At 53.6% G+C, this 21,900-nt stretch overlaps 1 protein-coding gene across 1 annotated transcript in view; it reads right to left on the reverse strand.

The window, feature by feature from the left end:
* Positions 1 to 1,849: 1,849 nt before the first annotated feature.
* Positions 1,850 to 21,900, reverse strand: part of NTSR1 (neurotensin receptor 1) — a 48,771-nt gene continuing 28,720 nt past the window's right edge. Inside the window, exons 2-4 of the mRNA XM_020889533.2 lie at positions 8,466 to 8,667; positions 5,264 to 5,354; positions 1,850 to 4,312 (exon numbers count right to left, since the gene is read on the reverse strand). Coding sequence (XP_020745192.2) covers positions 4,063 to 4,312; positions 5,264 to 5,354; positions 8,466 to 8,667 — 543 coding nt within the window. The 3' untranslated portion in view covers positions 1,850 to 4,062. The remainder of the gene's footprint in view (positions 4,313 to 5,263; positions 5,355 to 8,465; positions 8,668 to 21,900) is intronic.

Below are 21,900 nucleotides of genomic sequence, written 5' to 3' on the forward strand. Positions count from 1 at the left end.
GTCCACTTCTCTTCCCAGAGAGATGAGCTCACGTTCCTTGAGGAGTGAAGGGAGGTAGGGTGGGGGACCATCTAGAGTCAGGGCCCAGCTGGACCCAATGCAGCTGCCCGCACACTCCCACCCCCACCCCCATCCCCACCCCCACCCAGAGCATCCTTGGCTGTGGCAGGCAGCTCCCTTGAAGTTTCTTTGTAGCTTTGCTGGGGATCCCTGAGGGTGCTGAGAGCAGAATGAGGGCCCCCGTGTCTCTCTTCACTCCAAAGAGGGGAGGGGAGGTGAGACTGAGGAGCCCAGGTGGTCAGGAAAGCAGTGTCCAGGTGCTGGCCCCCACCCCTGGCCAGAGCCAGACTGCAGGCTGAGAACTGGCAACCTCAGCCGATGAATGAGGCCTGGGAGGCGGAGGCTGGTGCTGTCTGGGCGCATGTGCGAGCACATGCATGTGCATGGTGGGGGTGCACATGTGTGGTGGGGGGCCCTCCCAGGTGGAGTGCAGTCCTTTCCCAGCCCCTCACTCTGTCTCTCCTCCTTCCCTGACCAGCCCCCCACCTTCCCGTTCTCCCATTCTCTCCTTCATCAATTCATCCCGGACATGGTTTCCATGGTGTTCTGATAGAAATTGGAATTCAAATCATAATTGTGGGAAGTGGTGGGGGGCATGTGGGAGGAGGAAGAGGGTGGGGAGGAGTCAGGGGGGTGGGGAAGAGTTTCCCCTGTGCTCCAGCAGCCAGCCACTGGATGCTTTTTTCTTTCTTCAAATATATTTCAAAATGTATGGAATTCTCTCCCAGGCCCTCCTCCTGTTGCCTAGCGACAGCGATGGGGCCAGAGGTGCCTTCCTGTAGGAGAGTGGATTCCTCCCCCTTCCCTGTGCTGGAACGGGGACTGCAGCTCAGAAAACCTGCCGGAGGCAGGGAGGGGCTTGACCAGAGCTCTGGCCCTATGGGACAGTGGCAGTGAGGGTTTGGGCCTGCTGCCACTGACCCCAGATTTCTCTCCTCATGACTGCCTGAAATTCTACTGTTAGAGTTTTATTCCTTTGGCTATTCTTGTAAAATGTCAACATACCTATTGGAGCTTTCCAGTGAGAGTGGGCATCCTGAGACTCCCCTGCTGATGGGGTGGATGGCTCATAAGCACAGAGGACTTGAAGCTCACACCTCAGCCTTGTGTCCATTAAGATGGGGAGGCTTTGAGGAAACCAGGCTCAGAGGGGCAGTTGGCAAGTGAATGAATGAATGAAGGGGAGTGTGGGAAGACTGCTGGCCGAGGAGACAGAAGTGAAAGACAGAGGCTGGCAATCTGGAAAGAGGCTTTCCATGTTGCACCCCCCCCCCAACCAGGTTGGGGTCCCCAGGGACTCTGCTGCTGCTGTGAGATGAAGGCAGAGCAGGGGAAGAGGAGAGAGCAGGAGGGGACACCCTGCTGCAGGAGCCCTTCTGTTGGAGGATAGCTCTGGCTATGTCCAAGGACAGACGAGTGCCCCTCCCTGGCTCGGCCTCCACCTGCTGGCCCCCAGGGAGGAGCCAGGCTGGTTAGAGGGGCCATGGAGACCAGGGTCAAACAGTCACAGGGCCCCGCACCCCCTTGGGTAGGCCTTGCCTGTGCCCAGACCCCATATCAGGACACTGGGTGGCAGGTGTCATTGCATAGCCAATGTGGACCTAGGTCTCCACATTCAGGCCCTGTGGGACCTCGTGCTCAGGAGGGGCCCCTCACAGGCTGCTGCTGAAAGCTCTGGGGGCAGACGGGACCTGAGCTGGGGGTCCTGGCCCGCAGCCCCCTAGCTCTGGGAAACGGGACCAAAACACATGTTTTTTTGTTTTTGGTAAAAGGACAAGCAGAAGGCTGTTGCTGACACAGTCACTGTCTGATGAGTGAATGAATGGCTGCTGGCAGGCCTGTGGGGCCCCTCTCCCATGTGGGGGTGCATCATGGGCCCACAGGCTCCTTTACTTCTTTATTGAGGGGGTGTCCCAGTTGCTGCGGGACATTAGGGTGGTTGTGCAATGCACACCATGGGGTTTCGCCATCACTGGTGACCAGGCTCATGGGCACTGGGCCCTGAGATGGGACACGGACAGCACACAGAGCCGGCCTCTGGCATTCCATGGTGACCTGACCAGCAGCTGGGGTGGTTCAGGAGGGTGTCTGACAGGGCACAGACCCAGGTCCCCACTGACGTGAAGTGGGCAGACAGTAAGGTGTGCCCCCGGAGGGTCTGGGTGGCGGGTGTCTCCACTCATTCCACGTCCTCTCCGCCTCTACCTCAGGGAACCGTCCTTCCATCATCCAGGCTGGGTCCTCCAGAGCCATCACGTCCAGCTCCGGCCGAGTGGGTGGAGTCACCACGCCCACCTCTCAGACAGGGAAACCGGGGCTCGGGGAATTGCAGCGTGCGCATGGTCCAGGGAGACCAGAAGGGTCTGAGGGTCTGTCAGAAAGAGTCCAGGTCCTCTGCCTGAAGCCAGCACCTGGGACCAGACTCAGTCTTTGCTGAACTCTGATGTCCACTCACTGAGCAGGGCGGGGGGCTCCCCTCTCCCTGTCCAGAACAGGCGCCCATGTGGGAGTTCTGGGCTGGCCTTGTCCTCTGTGCCCACGGCCACTGTGTCACGGCATGGCTGCCTGGCACGGGGACCAGCTGTGGGCTGACTCTCCTGGCCTGGTTCTTGTTGAACAGCTTGGGGGAGGGTCACGTGACCCCTGATCCATAGCAGAGCGCAGATCTGACATGCCCGTGGACACTGCAGCATCTAACTTGCTGTTTCTGTGGACGGAGGCTGAGACCAGACCAGGAGTGACTCTCAGATCCTGAGTCAGTGCCACCCATGTGGTTGTCTGCCCGTTTGACCATCAGTCTGACTGTCTCCCTTCTGCGCCGATGTATTCCAGGCCCAGGGGAGGACTTGCTTTAAAAGGTCTATGTTTCACTTCTGGTCTCTTGGCCACTCATAGTCCAGCTGGTCCAGAGCAACTCCCCCGGGGCTGCCTTCCTCTGGCTCAGGGCACTTTCCTGGGGCTGGGCCGTCCTGTCTGGGACCGGCTTCCAGAGACCAAGGAGGCGCCTGCCATCCTGGGCATCTGAGCTGGGCCAGGCCCGTCTTCCTGCATGATGGACGAGTCTCAGTCTCTGCCTGGCTGCTGGCCAGCAGGCAGCCTGTACCCGTGGCTCTTCCTCCTCACCTGCGGCCCCAGGGCTGGCATCTCTTGGAGACTCGGCCGACCCTCCTCCACCTTGGGTGTCCACCCTGAAGCAGCTCGGAGCCAGGCTGCAGGAACTCAGCTGGACAGCAAAAATGAGGGTGCATGGGGATGCCCCTGTCCTGGCCTGGGCCACCAGGACCCCGTGGCCCTGGTCTTGCTTCCGCAGAGCCAGGATGGAGAACTGGGAGGCCGAGCTGCCCGAGGTGTCCCTGCAGGGCTTTGTCACCTTGGCCAGGGGAGGACAAGCGAGGAGGGGGAGGCCCAGGGCTGGGCAATGGCAGGCTGACCTCAGCCCTCTGGTGGCATCAAAGCTTCCTGTGACACCACCTTTGAGGGGGTGTTGAATGCCTGCTGCACAAGGGGCTGACTTGGTCTTGAGCTGACTGGAGGTGTGACAGAGGCCCCCGGCAGCACCAGGCTAGTGGTGGTCCTGCCGGCTGGGCTCTTCTCAGCGCCAGCTCTTGGGGTCATTGCCCTCCAATGTCAACTGGGCTGCCCAATGGCCTGCCTTGATCTGCCCCTTTCATTTTTTTTCTCCCTAAACATCCATTAGTTTGAGAACAAAGAAGACTGCCTATCACCCAACATGAATTTCTCTTCATTAAAGGCCATTTTTGGATCTGGGAGGAGAGCAATCTCTCTTGCTTTCAAAGAGGAGAGGAGGGGGGTGGTGGGGAGAGAGGAGAAGCTGAAAAGAAATGGGGCCTCTGGGATATGGGTGCCGGGTCCTGGACCTTGGATGCCAGGGAGCAGGCCCTGGAATGACTCTCTCCAGCTCGCAGGTGCTGGGTGGATGGGGGTGGAGGCTGAGTGACCCCATCCTGGTCCCCTCCCAGCTCCCTCCCAGCCTGCCCGGCACTAATACAATGTCTCCCGGGTGACGTTGCTGGAGAAGGTGTGGTTGCTGGACACGCTGTTGGCCTTCCTTGAGAAGGCTGGCCCCCTCTTCCTGCGCCCCGCCAGGGGACAGAGACAGACCAGGGTGGACAGGAAGATCTGGCGAAAGTTGGCGGAGACAAGGTTGTAGAGGATGGGGTTGATGGTGGAGCTGACGTAGAAGAGGGCGTTGGTCAGCATGTAGAAGTAGTGGTAGAAGTCATAGAGGAACCTGGGGGGAGAGGACGCTCAGGTTGGTGGACCCAGACACACAGGGTGGCCCTGGCCAATGTGGGGGTATTTCATAATAACCTCCAGGACTCTGGCTTCTCTTGAGAGGTTGTTCTGTATACACTCCTGCCCAGCACCGGTCAGCTGAGCTGCTGAGCTGAGCTGCGGCCGCCCTCCCAAGGCAGGGTGTGCAGCTTACGTGGGCCACAGTCTCCACCTTTCCCTGCTGCCCCAGGGGTGTGCCCTTCCTCTGCAAGATCCCAGTCTCCCCAGGGCTGCCAGGCTCAGCTGGGGCTTGGCCTCAACGAACAGCCAGGGTAGAAGCCCCTCCACACAGCTCAGATGGTTGTGCACCTCACCTTGACTTGCTTGCCTCCATGCACAGGGACCTCACTCCCTTACCTGGCAGCCCTGAGTCTCAGAAACCCTGTGTTTGGGGCTATGCTCCATGCCCTGCGCCTTCTCCTCATTCAGCCTAGCTGTGCCCTCCCCAGAGGCTCCCTGTCACTTGGAAGAGCCCGTGACCCTTGACCTGGAGCCCGCTGTGCAGAGGAGCTCACCCAGCAGGGTTCAGACTGCCATCGTGGGAAGGCCAGTGCCTGAATGTCACAGCGTGGGCGTGATGTTCTTGGAGCCCCGGGTCCTCCTGGTGGATGACTCCTCCAGACTGGGGGTGGGGGTGGTCCAGAGGCCCTGACGGTTCCTTTCGCTCTCCAGACTCCCCCAAACCTGCTGACCATCTTAAGACCTGCTTTCCTTTTCTGAAGCACCTTCCAGGGGTGTCTGTCCCTCCATGGCCTTCTGTCACCCCCACCCCATCACAGCCTGCTGGGGGACACTGACTTTCACCCCTACCCTGAGCTGCCCCTCTCAGTGCCCCACCCCCACCTGTTTTGGGGAGCACGCCCCCGTCCTGAGCCTCACCCCCTCGGCCCCTGCCTCCTGTACTCACGGGGTCCACTGTTTGTCCGAAATGTAGCAGAACATGAGGCGTCGCACGTGGTAGGGCAGCCAGCAGACCACGAAGGCGATGACCACGGCCCCTGAGACATGGAGAGACTGACCTCAGAGAACTGGAGAGAGAGGTCCTGTGCCCACGGATTGAAAGACCTAATACTGATAAGATGACTGTGCTACCCAACAGATCTACAGATTCAGTGCAATTTCTCCGTAAGTCCTGATGACATTTTTTGTAGAAGTAGAAAAACTCATTGGGAATTTCAATGGATGCTGAATAGCCAAAACAGTCTTGAGAAAGAACAATGCAGGAGGACTTGTCCTTCCTGACTTCAATTCCCCCCGACAAAGCTACAGTCATCCTAATGGAGTGGTACGGGTATAAGGACAGACGTATAGACCCATGGGTCAGAATGGAGGGTCCAGAAATAAGCCCTCCCAGAAACACTCAAATGATTTTCTATTAGGTACCAAGATCAAGGTGGGAAGGACTCTTTTCAATAAATGCTCTGGGAAAACTGGATCCCCACATGTAAAAAATGAAGCTGGACCCTAATCTCACACCATCCACAAAAATTAATTCACAGTGTATCAGAGATCTAAACATAAGAGCTATGAGTATAAAATTCCTAGAAGAAACTATAGAACAAAATTTTCACAACAATGGACTTGAAAATCATTTCTTGGTGATGGCACCAAAGACAACAAAGGGAAAAAATAAATAATTTGGATAAAAATTTAAAAACTGTGTATTAAAGGATACAATTGACAGAGTGAAAAGACAACCTACAGATGGGAGAAATGTTTGCTTCACACCTGATAAGGGATTAATATCCTGGATATATGGGAAACTCAACAACAAAACTCAAGCAATCCAGTTCACAAGTGGGCAGAGGACTTGAATAGACATTTCTCCAAAGAAGAGATGCAAATATGAAATAAGCACATGAAAAGATGCTCAACACCACTGATCACCCAGGAAAAGCAAATCAAAACTACAATAAGATACCACCTCATATCCAATAGGATGACTATTACAAAAAATAGTAAAACACCAGAACATAGTAATTTGGGGGAGGATATGGAGAAACTGGAACTTTTGTGCACTGTTGGTGGGAATGTAAAATGGTGCAGCCACTTTAGAAAATAGTATGGCTGTTTAAAAATATTTTCTAATTCAAAAACTTAAACATGCAATGACCCTGTGAAAGTACTGTGAAAGTGAAAGTAGCTCAGTTGTGTCCGACTCTTTGCAAACTGATGGACTATACAGTCCATGGAATTCTCCAGGCCAGAATACTGGAGTGGGTAGCTGTTCCCTTCTCCAGGTGATCTTCCCAACCCGGGGATCAAACCCAGGTCTCCAGCATTGCAGATGGATTCTTTACCAGCTGAGCCACAAGGGAAGCCCAAGAATACTGGAGTGGGTAGAATATCCCTTCTCCAGTGGATCTTTCCAGCTCAGATATGACCATGTGATTCAGCAATTCTATTCCAGGGTATATACACACACATATATATCCAAAGAACTGAAAGCAGGAACTCAGATACCAGCACCTTATAGCACTATTCACAGGAGCTGAAATCAGTGGAGGATGGATAAACATGTGGCCTTTGCATCCAGTGGAATATTATTCAGCTTTAAAAAGGAAGGAAATTTTGACACAGGCTACAAGGTGGATGAACCCTGAGGCTATTACATCACATGAATAAACCAACCAGTCACAAAACCCACAAATACTGTATGATTCCACTTATATGAGTTCCCTAGAGGAGTCAGATTCATAGAGACTGAAAGTAGAAGGTGGTTGTCAGGGGATGGAGGAGTGGTGAGGGCTTGCTACTAATGGGAAGAGTTGCAGTTTTACAAGGCAGGAAGGGATGGTGGTGATGGTTCCATAGTGATACGAGTGTCTATACAGCTGCCAGACTGTGCACTTAAAAATGGTCAAAATGGTAAGCTTTATGCTGGGTATATTTTACAAGAATGAAAAAGAGAGCAATAAAAAGTCAACTGCTTGGGAAAACTTGGGGCTGACTGTGCTGTCTTGGGCAAGAGAAAAGCGTGGTCCCTGAGATAGTGTCATTGTCTTGGGGTTGTAGAGGCATCTGTGGGGGTCTTGGGTTTGGGGCCCACACCCTGGCTGCTGTCCTGACCCCATAGGCCCTGGAGACCCTCACTGGGGGGTCTCCGGAGACCGCAGGCCTGGGGTGGGGAGGCCTTGTCAAGGAAGCTGCCTGCTGGAAGCAGCAGAAAACAGGGGTTGGAGGCACCAGGAGTTCCAGAAAGCCTGCCCACACACAGCAGATACAGATGCTGTGGTCTTGCCTGCTGGACACTGCCTGCTGGTCACCTGACACCAGGTTGCAGGGAGCCGAGTCAGGCCAAGGGCTAAACACGCCCGAAGGGACTCTCCCATCAGTTACAGGACACAGATGGAGGCAGAGAAGATCATATGTGGGAAATATTGGAGTAATAAACAAACAAAATGAATTTTACCTGTTTCTTTTTACTGTTTAAAAACATGGTTATTGGACCATTTAATATCTCATGTAGGGCCTGCAGGCATCATGTTCCTATTGGGTAGAGTTGCTGGGACCTTTTCCTCTTAAGACCAGTGGCTGCAGAAGGTGAGGGGCCAGCAGCCTGGGGCACAGCGGGAGATGGGAGGGTGGTTGCTGGGGCTGGCAGAAGGTGGGGGTGGGTGCTCTGGGGGGCTGAGTGGGCCGGGGCTGCCTCAGGAGAGTGGGAAGGGGCAGGTGGTTTTGAGGACCCTTCCTCATGATGCCACCTGCAGGCCCAGACCAGGCCAGGGAACAGATGGATGGAGGCTGGACCCTCACAACCCACAGAAACAGAGGGTCCACTCCACGTGACCCTCCAGGACTTCAGGATGCCCTGTTAGAACCTGTGAGAGGGGACGGCACCTCTGGCCTTTCTAGCTGGCACTCAACTGCCTGGCATGCATGGGGACCCCAACTCTGCAGCCCCGGCTTTGTGAGCAAACTAACTGATTTAGAGCCATGCCGGAGGCTTGCTAATCAGTGAGTGGGTGGACAAGTGAGTAAATGAAGAGCAGCCCGATCCCCAGAGGAATTGGCACTCCAAGCCTCAGCCTGACATGCTCGGTTCCCCAGCTCTCTCGGTTCTCCCGAGCTCGCCCTCACACCCACCCCAGGGCCCAGAAGTTACGTACGTAAGACCCGGACTCCGTGGCGCAGGGCCTGGACCCGGCCGGGCTCGATGGACATGTTGAAGGAGCTGTGCTGGTCCCCGACGGTGCACACCTGGCCCGGCTCAGCGGCTTGGCGGACCATTACGGTCAGCTTGTTGGCGATGATGGTGTTCAGGATGGAGATGAGAACCATGGGGAACACGAAGGACATGAAGGTGTTGATCTGTGAGAGAGGGAGGAGGGTGGCTCTGAGACCTGGGTGGGGATGCTCCCTGGGGCCCACCTGTCTGCTGGCCCTCAGAGAGACAGAGGAGGGTGTCCCTGAGCCCCAAGCGGAGATGTGCCCTGGTGCTCGCCTGCCCATTGGCCCAGGTTCAGTGGCTGGATGTGGGAGTCGCTTGGTCTGCCCATCTCCAGGCCAGCTCTGTCTGATGGCTTGAGGGTTCGCGGACTCTCTGACACCTTTGGAGTCCCCAGCACAGGGCCCAGCCTGGGGCATCCTGGCTGTGGTGAGGGTCTAGGCTCTGCATTTCCAGGTCTGGACAAGGATACGGCCCCACCTGACCTCTCTTCAGCACGGCCCACCCAGTGTCCCTCATCCTGCACATGGACAGCTCACATTAGGACACAAAGCAAGGACCCTCCCCACGGCCCCGTCCCCCACTACCTCTCAGGGCATTGAAGAGCACTTCCTATTGGCACCTCCATCTTCCGCGTCTCTCGGCCTCTGGGGAGACTGAGTCTCCAGGTGCTGAGGGTCTTGCTAAAATCACCGGCTCAGATGGGAACTTGAGCCAGAGCCTGGTCCTTCAGTGATATTAGGCTGAGACCTGCCTTCGCAGGTACCTGCTCAGCCCGAGAGGCTGTGGCCTCTCTGAGAAAGTACTGTTGTTCCCAATAGGGACACAAACCTCCAGTGGATGTATGTGACCCTGACCAGTGATGGGGAACAGGTCTCCCACATTCCTGAATCCGCCATCACCTCTCAGTGGTGGTGGTAGTTTAGTTGCTCAGTCATGTCCAATTCTTGGCGATCCCATGGACTGTAGCCTGCCAGGCTCCTCTGTCCATGGGATTCTCCAGGCAAGAATACTGGAGTGAATTTCAGAATACTGAAATACATTTCCTTCTCCAGAGGATCTTCCCAATCCAGGAATCAAACTCGGGTCTCTTGCATTGCAGGCAGATTCTTTACCTTCTGAGCCATAAGGGAAGTCAGGAGTAATGCCCTCTGGTGTAAAATCGCATTTGGCTCTGTCTTTTGAGCACTCAGCCCCACCGAGCCTGGGGGACAGGTCTGGAGACTTGGACAACGAGGGGCTGGTGAAGCCGAGGGGCAGCTCTGGGCCATGGTCTGGGTAGGGGTGCAGGCCCAGGAGACAAATCAATTCCCATGAGTCACCACAGCCGGGTATAATTTAAACAAAATGAATGTACCCAACACAGATTTTAAATGTCAAAACATTTGAAATACCACACCTCGCTGAGCACAGACAGTGAAACAGCCACATATGGGGGCTGCGAGCGGTGGACCAGGGCCCAGGCTGGTGGGTTGTGGGGTCTGGCCTGAGGCCCCAGCAGATCCCTGAGTTGGAAGAAGTCCAGGCCCTGACCCTGACGTTCCAGGGTGGGGTGAGGGCCCCAGCACTGCAACCCCCCAATAGAGGTTTGAGGATGAGGCTTGGCCAGCAGGGGCTTCCAGAGTGGGTGCCTTCCCTAGGTTTCCCCTGCCCCTCCAGCCTGGACTGTGGGGGTGCCAGGGGTCTGCCTCATTTTGCCAGGGTTCCCAGCACGGATGGGGGCTCAGGCTTCACCCAGTTCTGCACTCTACACCCCACTTCTGGGAACAGGGAAGCAGCCCACTCCCAGCTACAAACAAAGAGGAGTGAGTCTGCTCTGCCCTGTGCAAACCATCCAGAAAACACTGGAAGTGCGGCCACAGGAGAGACAGAGGGGGAAGAAGGAGCAGCCGGGCCTTTCCTTCCAGGCAGAGATGCCCGGGTGTGGAGGGCTCAACCTCAGCCTCATCTGTGCGTTTGTCCCAATGACACATGAGACCATGTGGGGACAGAGAGGCAGACTCTAAAATTCAACTGGATAAAACAATGTAAGAGTGACCAGGATAGTTCTGGAGGGAAGGATGGTAGGTCAGCAGGGGCAGGAGGTCTTACTCACTATAGGAGATCACTAACAGAGATGGTACAAGATTTGCTTGGTGCAAATAATTCACGGGGGCAAGAGAGGCCCGAAATGTTCCCAAGGAGGCAAACATGGTAGATGGTGGAGGCGGCGTCCAAGTGGTGGGGGAAGATGGTGACAGGTTGCAGAGCTGGGGGTGGGCACTCAGGGCCTGTTGCATTCACTGCCCCTTCCTGGAACCTCCTTCTGCTGCCCAGGAACCCCCCACCCCTCTGGATTCCTGACCAATGGGCACATTCCGTAAGGCCCCGGTGCATCCTCTTTGGACAAATGCAGGGTGCGTGCTCACCTCTGCACCAATCATGCTTGTCCTCTGAAGATCAGCCCCAGACCTGATGTTCAGGAAAGAGATCTCATCTCTTGTTGAGGGTGGGAGGCTGCTGAGTAGGAAACTGGTTTTGTGGCCCTTGGTGCTATTTTCTCACCTGTGAGGGAAGGACCTGACTAACAGTGAAACCCCCACAACAGGGGAAAGGAAAGCACCCTGGGGACACTGAGCTCCTGGATCCAGCTCTGCCTGTAGTCATTCTTCCCAGAATCTAAGTCCTTCTTGTGCAAAATAAATATTCCTTTATTCCCCTTAAGACAATCCAAATGAGTTCCTGGAACGTGTGCCCTGACTCACAGAGATCTCACACACACACACACACACACACACACACACACACAATCAAGATCAAGCAAAGATTAGAACACAGAAATAAAAGCTACAAGTCTGCTAGGAGAAATTATGAAATTTTAACTATCATGATATACTGTTGGAATTTAAAAAAAAAAAGTATTTTAGGCACAGCTGGAAAATTCTGCTATAAAAGTTAAGTGGTGGAAAAAAAATTATCTCAGTCCCAGGAGAAATTCCGGTCCCACCATACCCTCCAAACACTCCTACAACTATGGCCCTGGCGTCCTGCCTCTCTCGCTTCAGAAGGTCGGTTGTGGAGAACAGGGACCAGATCCCCGCCCCAGGGAGCCAGAAGGACACAGTCTGCAGAGCTGGAGGGCCCGGGTCCTGGTGCAGGGCAGCTGCCCCTCTCCACCTCAGAGCCTGTCTTTTCTGAGATGGTGGCCAGACACACTCTGCCACAGCCTGAATGACCACTGGGCAAGCTCCAACCACACCGGGCAACCTGCTTGGGGGCGGATGGTCTTCTCAGTGACATGTTGAGATGATTCCTTGCCCCACTCCTCCTCTGGGGTCTGCATCCCTGAGCTGAAAACTCCTGAGTCGGGCAGGACCACCAGGAAGCTGCAGGACCCCTGACCTTTCCACTGGTTAGCTTTGACCTCAGGTGGTCCCAGAGGGGCATGTTGGCCTCAGCGTTCTCATCACTAACAGAGAGACAATGACAGCGCCAGGCTCAGGGCCAGAAGCAGAATTCACACTGGGTTACCCAAGACTAGGGCTGCAGCCTGGGGCGAGAGGGGGGTGGAGTGGGTGCTCTGAGGCACTGCCCGAGGACTTTGGACCTGGTCTCTGCCCTCCAGCATTTGCAATTTTGTGAGGGACAGAGAGTGAAATGGTTAAACAATAACAAGAAAGTGGAACAGGACACAAGTCTATCTGGGAGGGGAGGCTCTCCCTGACCTGCCCACAAACAGGTACAAGGTGCCAATGGGAAGCACATGGCCTGGCCCGGCCCCTGGCCCCCCACAGCCCAGGGTCCTTGCACACAAGACAACTCCTCTGCTGCCCCCCTTCAAGGCTGTTGTCCTGTGCACTCTTTCTCTGAGGAGCCATAGCTGGTTTTATGCCGCCTGTCTCCCCCTAACTGATCCCATTGCGTTTAGTAAAGAGCCAGCCTCTGGACTCCTAAGCTTCACAGCTCAGCAAGCAGCCCGCAGTGAGTGGGAAGGTGCAAAACACTGCTCAGGGTGTTGGCAAAACCCAGCAGCTTGTGCAGCAGCTTCTGAGGCTGCGTGCGGTGGGGGAGGTGGAAAGAAGGGAATTCCCTGTCTGAACTTCCACTGTGGAGCCACTGGGATGGCCTCTTTGGCTTGGCAGAGGTCACTCCCAGCAGGCGACCAGCCCAGCCAGGCCCAGGGTTTAGGGACCACCTCCTTCTAGCCTTGGGGAATGAACCCTCCTCACCCAGCAAATGCTGAAAGTCCCCTCCCCATGTGTGTGCATCCTTGTTAAGTTGCTTTAGTTGTATTCTACTTGTGTGACCCTGTGGATGGGAGTCTGCCAGGCTCCTCTGCCCATGGGATTCTCCAGGCAATAATACTGGGATGGGTTGCTTTGCCTTCCTTCAGGGGATCTTTCCAACTCACGGGTCAAACCCATGTCTTCTGCATTGCAGGAAGATTCTTTACCATTAGCGCCACCTGGGAAGCCCTCCCCTCCCCTCAGCCACTGCCAAAGGTAGAACAGTGATGTAAGTCACTCCAGGGTCCTTGGTGTCACCATCACTCAGCACAGCCTTGCTCAGAAAGCAAGAACCCAGAACATCTTCAACACCCACTGCCTGGGCTTCTTGATGTTATGATGTATCCGCATCACAGGGCACTGTCAATACAGAGTGACCGACAGGGAGGGCCAAGGTCATGGTTTAGTGAGGAGAGCAAGAACAGAGCAGCTGGCATCTGTGGAGTAAGGCCAGCTCTACACCAGGTGGCTCCCTGGAGAGAAGCCTAACAGAGGCCGACCCAGGGAGAGGGCTGGGCGCTGGGGGCTCCAGGCATGTCCTCTTGACCTTAAACAAAATTAATGAATGGAACGAACGTGCATCCTGTGACCGCTGCCCAGGTCCTGCACCCATGGTGACACGCCAACCACACACCCCTCTTGCCTCCCTGGGGCAGGGTATTGTAGGTGGAGGGGACCAGATCTAAGCACATCCACTCTCACTTCAGGGGCAGGACACTGGGTCTGGGATGGCAGAAAGGTCCTTTCAGGTGACACAACCCATAATCTTCTAGGGCTGACACCATCTGGGGTGACTGCCCTCCATCATCCCTCATCTCAGTGGCGCCCAGATACTCCAGACATTGCTGGGACCCCTCCAAGAGGGTGCACAGTCCATGCAGACAAGTCTGGGAGAGAAGACAGAAAACATCGAGGCCTGCTGCTCTGTAGGTCAGGTCAGTGCTGACTGCAGAGCAGAACGTCTGAGCCTCCCCCAGAATTGCCCATGCTGCTGAGGCACCAAGTTAGTCATCTTAGTTCCTGAAAGGGCACTTTGGGGAGTGGGCTCCATGGATTGGGTGCACCTTGGGCTTAGCTGGACTGCTCGGCCCCTGGTCTTGCTCCTCACAGAGCAGTCCCTCACTGTTAGGTGGTTCCAGTAACAGAATTTGGCTGAGTATAAAAGAGGACATTCTAAGTCCCTCTAACTTCCACTTTCTAGATGATACATATCATAACCCTTGACAGATGCTTTCCACCAGCCAGGCCCACGCTTATCACTGTGCATGGGTCACCTTGTGGAGTGTGCATGGAGAAGCTATTGCTACTCTCATTTTACAGAAGACAAAGCCCAGACCCAATCTGACCTGCATCCTGCCTCTCACTTGCATCGTGGGGCTGGTCTGTGAGCAGAGAGTAAGTGAACGGAGCACCCACTGGTGGTGGGCAAGTGGAGGGAACTCATCCTCATCATAAAGCCTCAGGGGAGGACATGCCCCACCCCAGATTCCCAGAGGGGACACTTTGGGTAACTGCAGAAATTTGAGCACACCTTCTAGTGCAAAGGCCATGACTCCTTTCAGGACTGAACCTCCATCCATCACTCTCTCTTTCTTTGGCCTGCCCTCTACTCCACCCTGGCTCTCATGCATGTCTTCTGTCTTGGAATTTCTGGGAAAGGGTGGACCAGGGTCACCAGCGACTCAGAGTGGACAGAATCCTCGAGCCCCAGAGGGCCTCGGGGTTCAGCACCACGGACAGTGCCCGTTGACCGCTGGCCTGGTGGGGAGAGAGACTGGAGAGATTGGGGCAGGGAGGGCCTGGGTGGGGGGAATAGGGCCAGCTGGGGGCAGGGGCCATCAGGAACACTCCACACTGTCCTCACTGCTCCTAAACTCTGTGATGTCTGATGAGGGGCAGATGAGCAGCCTGTAACCTCTACAGGAGCCTCACCAAGTGCCCTGCTGCCTATGCAGGCAGCAGCTCTGTCTGTGCGAGTCTTTCCCCTCCTGAGCGCTGGAGCCATGGAGACATGCTACCTCCCCCACCCCCCCTTCCGGGTAGTCACATCCTGTCTACTCCCGGCTGTGCTGCAGTGATGGCACCAGCCCGGCTCCAGGAGACCCTCAATTGGATTAGGGAAATGGCCTCTCACCACCCCTGCCCCTCCACCCCTGCTGGGTCAGCTGTGCTCATCCTCGAGGAGAGAGGAGGGGACCCCTGCCCTCAGCAGCACACAGGCCAGATCCTGGGGCCTGGACTTGGCTATGAGCTGGTGGGGGCTCATTAATCACTCTGGGTGTGGAAGCTGGGGTGGCAAGACACATTGCAGTCATTCCAGCCCCTCTCAAAACTGCTTCAAAACCATCTGTGGGCTGGATGCCTGTTTGCCATGTTTTCAAACACCTCTTGGTTAAAAAGTCCACAAGAATATTCAGACCAGTGGGATGTCTGCGGATTAGCCACCAACAGGGCTGTAAAAGTCCTTGGCCAGGATGGGTGCAGGGCAGGGGGTGGAGTTCTAACCCCGGGCCTGGCTTCCACCTCTGTGCATGTGGGCAGGAAGGTACCTTGGTGGTCACCTGGGCACCTACATGGAATCATGGCTCTTGTTCCCACCCACACCTCACACCACAATGGCAACAAAGTCTGCCTTGCAGGGCGGCTCCCAGACAGTAAGAACTGGCTGCCATTTCCCCACTATCCACACACGAGCCCCTGTGGTCATTGCCAAGCCTCCTGTTTTGCTTTCCTGCTGGGTGGGACCACAACTTGATTCAGGATTACTAGTGGTGCCGAAGCTACACATGTTTTGGAGGCTCCATGTGCACCTTGAAGGAACTTAGCCATCAGAGAACACTCTTGGCTCTGGGCCAGGAAAACCTGGAGGCCTGGTCTTAATTGAGAACCTCTAGGGCCAGTGGATGCGCGGAGAGGATTTCTGGGGAATTGAGCAAACTCCCTAGCTGTGCTGGAGAGTGAGTCCTGTAGGACTGGGCACCGCTGTGCTGTTGGGACCAGGGTCCAAGCTGGTGTCAGTGTATTCCAGAAAGGGATTCCTAGGAAGGAGTGGTGCCCCTGCTGCAGAACGACTGTCCCTCACCTAGTCCTCCACCTCCAGGGGTGGTGAGAGTGGCCCTACCTTGAGTTCATTGGTAGCTGATTCTCCAGCTCCACAATTTTTAGTGTTTTCTGGCCATGTAATTGTGTGGGCAGCTCAGCAAATATCCTGTTCCTTTCCAATTTCAAATTACCATCCATTGACGTGTGGTCACTGCGCTCCCTGTGGACATCAGGCTCTGAACTCTGAGTCTCGGCTGCTCTCAATAGAATTAGAGCTCTGTCCTTGCTTAGGGCAATCTGATTACGGTGGACTCGGAGTCGAGTGGCCGGTGTCAGGGAGGGGGCCTGAGAGCGGCCATCCACGACCCCCAGACACCACTCAACCAGCGTTTGGCTCTAGTTTTCTCCCAAGCTGACCAACCCCTGGGCATGGGGGGCACCCTGTGCTCTGGGCTTGGCCCTGGGAAATGATACAGGGGTCCCCTCAGCCAGGCCTCCTGGGGCTTCCACCTGGATGGCTGTGATGAGGAGGGAGGCTGCCTTAGAAGTGACGGTGGGGTCCTGCACTCCCACCCCACTCAGCCCCCACCCGTGCGGGTGGGCCTGGCTGCCTCACATCAGTGAAGTGAGAGAGAACAGCTGGGGGGGCTGGCTGGCATCCCGAAGTTCATTCCCCCACACCTGTATCTGATGAAGACCACTCTTCCCCCACCCCCAAGAGACCCCTGGCTGCATGACCACATGGGGTCCACTGCGCTGTCCTTCTTATGGCGATGCAGGGCCCTCTGCAACAGGGAACAGGCTTGGCTTTTGCGTGTTGTGGGTGGCCCAGGTGCGCGTGGCTCCTCACCCTTTGCATGTGTGTGTGGGGGATCCTGAAGGGTGATTCCTGTTTCTAGAAGCAGAGTGAAGAGCGGAGCCACCCAAGCACATGCCCTTCTCAGACCGGACCTGTCTCCTGCCTATAAACACAGGGTGGCTGGTCCACCTGGAAGATCAGGGGATGGAAGCAGACCAGGCCAGTCCCCAGCTGCAGAAGGACCCTGCATGACCCAGGTCCTGGGTGCCTGGAGCACTGTTGACATTCTGAACCTGAGGGCTGGGGCTGGGGTGGGTGCTGATTGGTGCCCAGGGGAGCTTCGCTCTCTTGAGAGCCAGACCAGCAGCTCACAGGGACTGTGAGAGGCTTACTGATGCCCCACTCAAGGCTCATCAGCCCTTTCTTTCCTCGCAGGAACTCGAGGTGGCTGTGACTCAGGCTGTTACCTGGAGATGTGCCCTGGGCAGCTGGCCCCCTCCCAGCTCGGGGGCCATGGATGGAGGAGCAGGGACAGGCTTTGTGTCTCTTCTGGAATGTTCCAGCACCCTCCTTTGTTTACCTGCAGTTCTTCTCCTCAACCTTTCATGGGCCTTTACTCCCCAAGTGAGACTTCCCTGGTGGCTCAGACGGTAAAGCGTCTGCCTATAGTGCAGGAGACCTGGGTTCAATCCCTGGGTCAGGAAGATCTCCTGGAGAAGGGAATGGCAACCCACTCCGGTATTCTTGCCCACCCCCTCAAAAAAAGGGGGCTCCTCGGAACATTTTGGAGAAGGGAATGGCAACCCACTGCAGTACTCTTGCCTGGAAAATCCCATGGACAGAGGAGCCTTGTGGGCTACAGTCCACTGGGTTGCAAAGAGTAGACACGACTGAGCGACTTCACTTTCTTTCTTTCTACCCCCAAGCACTGACAAGAAGTCCTGTGAAGACAGAGGGAAGCGGTGGGAATGCTGGACAGGGGTCATTTGTGTCATTTGACTGGGCTGTCTGACCCCAGAACTGTTTTTTAAATTTCTTCATAGTCTCCATTTTTTAAATTTCTTCATAGATTCTGGTCCTAGGGACAGGTTGCCAGCAGCTGGCTGGCCAGGAGGGAACCGGTTTTACAAATGAAACTGGATACTACCTGTGATGTCCCACCCTTCCAGTCACACTACACAGAAAGGGGGGTTGACGGGAGGGTGGGGTTCTTTTGCTTGTATTTCCTATGAACCAACACATCTAAACTGTGGGTCTGACTTGAAAAACCAGCAGCGTGTAATTAAAGCTTGACAGAGGAGAGCTGGCTGCTGAATGAGCTTAAGTGACTGTGAAATCAACCGTGAGAGGGGACCGCAAGAGGGGCCCATGCAGCGGAGCCCAGGTCGAGATGAGCGCCAGGTGTCCTGCAAGGGGTCCATGCTGTGACGGGGTCTGAGTGGTCCTCCCTCGAGCCCCCAGATGCCAGTCATACTTCAGTGGGTATACTGTGCATATGTGTCTGTGTGTCTATGCGTGCCTATGTGAGTGTGTGTGTGAGCTGCATACGTGCACATCTGTCTTCCGTGTCTAGTCCTGTTTAGCCCTTTGTTGCAACCAAGCGGGACACTCTGAGGTCTTCCTGAAAGGGTTAGTTGCTCAGTCATGTCCGACTCTTTGTGACCCTATGGACTGTAGCCTGCCAGGCTCCTCTGTCTATGGGATTCTCCAGGCAAGAGTACTGGAGTGGGTTGCCATTTCCTCTTCTAGGGGATCTTTCCTATGCTGTGATCAAACCCTCATCTCCTGCATTGGCAGGTGGATTCTTTACCACTGAGCCACCAGGGATGCCTTCCTGAGGCAAACCCCTCACATCCTCTGCTTTAGCTCATCTCTGAAGCACCAGATAACAGTATCTGATGCACATTCCCAAGTTGTGGCACAGATGCTGAAACCAGATGAAGATGGCAACTACTTGAGGACCTCACGCTCGTAGCCCACAAGCCTCCTGGAGCTGGAGGACTGATAATCTGAATCCCAGTGACCCCGCTCCGGCACCTCCCCACAACCAATCAGAGAATTGTGCAGGAGCTGATCACACACCCTGTGACACCCACCCTTCCTCTCAGCTGGCCTTTAAAATGCTCCCCTGAAATCCATCAGGGAGTTCAGGCTTTTTCAGCACCAGCTGCCCTGGACTCTGGGTTTGGTACCAACAGTAATCCCTGCACTTTCCTTGTCACTGGACTGGCTTTACTGCATGTGGGTGAGGGGGCCAATGTGGTTTGGTGATGTTGGCTCACGAAGACCCAGATGGTGACTTCAGTGACAGAAATTCTTCATGACTGAGGCCTTGGCCTCCCCCTCAAGTGGCCTCTGAGAAGGCCATCAGGTTCCAGCTGTCCAGTTGCTGCACCTCAGATCCTGAGCAGACCCCATGCCCCCCAATCTGTGTCACCACCAAGGGGGCATGTTTCTAAACAAACTTCCCCTCAGCTGACATGGGTTTCGACAGTCACCCCTCTCTGGTTTCTGTGGATGGAGGAGAACAAGCAGATCTGGCTGATAGCAGGCTTTGAAAATTAGACTCTGATTAAGAGGGCAGTTGAACATGGAGTCCAAATTTGGTGTTTAGACCAGACACCTTTGAAGAAAGCTGAAGAAAGCTCTGAGCCAGAAACGGGGTTTGACCAGAGCCGAGGCTCCCTGGACATGTGCCCCCTGGACATGTGCCCCCTGGACATGTGCCCCCTGTCCCCCGGGCGGGATCTGGTTTTGCAGCCTCAGCCTCATGGGCCATGATGGGGTAAACAGCCCTCTCTTGCTGTGCATTCATTTATTTTATGTCTTTTACCCTCAGTTCAGCCTCACATTAATTAAAGTGTGCACTGGACGACAGCCTTGAAGGGGGCAGCAGAGGCGTTGTCTTGGCGTGAGGACCCTGGACTGCAGGGGGTCAGGGGCCAGGCCAGGCCATGTGCTCCCCATCGGCGCCTTGCACCTGTTTGTGGGCAGGTTGAGGAGAGCCTCCCCTCCCAGACAGACTTGTGTGGGGTTGCACTTTCTTGTTATTGTTTAACCTTTCACTCTCTGTCCCTCACAAAGTTACAAACACTGGAGGACAGGGACCAGGCCCGGAGTCCTCTCACAGTGCCTCGGAGCAGCCACCCCACCTCCCACCCCCAGGTTGCAGCCCTGCACAGCCCTACACAGAGGGGTGACTGCTGTGGGCTGAACGTGTGTCCCGCAATCCACCCGCTGAATCCCAGCCCCCAAGGCGATGTGTTGGGAGATGGGGCCTCCAGGAGTTGATGAGGTCATGAGGGTGGAGCCCCATGATGAGCTTAGAGGCCCCAGGGAGACCCTGCCCTCCCTGCTGTGAGGACAGCGAAAGGACATGATCCTTTTTTTCCTTTTCTCTTTCTTCCCTTTTTTTCCTTTTTGCTATTTTAAATTTTTAATTTTCTTAAACTTAATATATATTTTTCTACATTTATTCCTTTGTTTGCCTTTCCTATTATTCTTTTCCCCTTGCACTTAATCTTCAATGTATATAAATCTTCTTTATCTACCTCTATTTAACTTTGCATATCTATTCTTTCTTTCTTTTCTTTCCTCTCAACATATTTGTTAGTTTTGTTTTCATTGCTTTATTCCCCACTTTGCACCTTGCTTTAGTTTTGTTTTCCAGTTTGTGCTTTAGTTAGTTTTGTTCTTAACTGGTAAATATAATTTTTTATTTCCTTTGTTTGCTGGGTCAGTCTATTGTATTTTATTTTTATTGGACTGTTTTGACTTTGCTCATGGGTGTATATGTATATTCCATTATTTTAATTATTATTTGCCTGATTTTGTAACTGCATTTGTCTGGGGTTCATCTTTGGTCTCTTGGTTTTGCATATCTGCTTTAATCTCACTTACTGCCATAACAAACCACTTGTTGAATCTTTGTTCCTGATGAGAGATCAAGCCCTAAGAGCCTTTGGAGTGGGAGCACGGACTCCAAGACCCTGGACAACCAGAGAACTAACCCTGGGGGTATCAAATAGTGAGCACTCTCACAAAGGAAACCACTGTAATACAAGACCAGGCATCACCCAACCACCAATAGCACCCTGTGCAGGATGCCCCATCTGAACAACAAGCAAAATAAAAATACAAACCCAGTCATCAGCAGACAGGATTACCACCTCCCTCAGCCTTGCCCATCAGAAGAAAAACAAACAACAAACAAAAACTCAGCACAAATTTCACCCTATATGAGGCGCACACAAACCGCTGGACCACACTTAGAGTGGAGAAACCAAAGGAAGAAAGAATTCAACCTTGAAGCCTGGGAAAAGGAGATCCCAAACACAATAAGTTAAAAAAAAAAAAAAGAAAAATGAAAAGGCAGAGAAATACTACACAAATGAAGGAACAAACTAGAATGAATAAGAGGAAAGTTTGAATAAATGAAGAGGAAATAGGCAAACTACTTGAAAAAGAATTCAGAATAATGATAGTAAAGATGACTTGAAAGCAAAATGGAGAAAATGCAAGAATCAATTAACAAAGACCTAGAAGAATTAAAGAATAAACATAAGAGACAAACAGCATAATTACTTAAATTTAAAATACTCTAGAAGGAATCAATAGCAGAATATCTGAAGCAGAAGAACGAATCAGTGAGCTGGAAGATAAAATGGTGGAAATAACTTCTGAAGAGCAGAATAAAAAGAATGAAAAAAACAGGATAGTTTCAGAAACCTCTCAGACAATATCAAACACACCAACATTCCAATAATAGAGGTCCCAGAAGAAGAAGAGAAAAAGAAATGGTATGAGAAAATTTTTGAAGAGATTATAGTTGAAAATTTCCCCAACATGGAAAAGGAAATAATCAATCAAGTCCAAGAGACACAAAAAGCTCCATACAGGATAAACCCAAGGAAAAACATGCCAAGACACATACTAATCTAACTAACAAAGAATAAACACAAGGAAAGAATGTTAAAAGCAGCAAGGGAGAAGCAACAAGTAACATACAAGGGAAATCCCATAGGCTTAACAGCTGATCTTTCAGCAGAAACTCTGCAGGCCAGAAGGGAATGGCAGGATATATTTAAAGTACTGAAGGGGAAAAATCTACAACCAAGATTACTGTACCCAGCAAGGATCTCATTCAAAATTGATGGAGAAATCAAAAGCTTTTCAGACAAGCAAAAGTTAAGAGAATTCAATACCACCAAACCAGCTTTACAACAAATGTTAAATAGACTTATACAGTCAAGAAATACAAGAGAGGAAAA

Source organism: Odocoileus virginianus, chromosome 9 (genome assembly GCF_023699985.2).
Source record: "Odocoileus virginianus isolate 20LAN1187 ecotype Illinois chromosome 9, Ovbor_1.2, whole genome shotgun sequence".
NCBI classification, from domain to species: domain Eukaryota; kingdom Metazoa; phylum Chordata; class Mammalia; order Artiodactyla; family Cervidae; genus Odocoileus; species Odocoileus virginianus.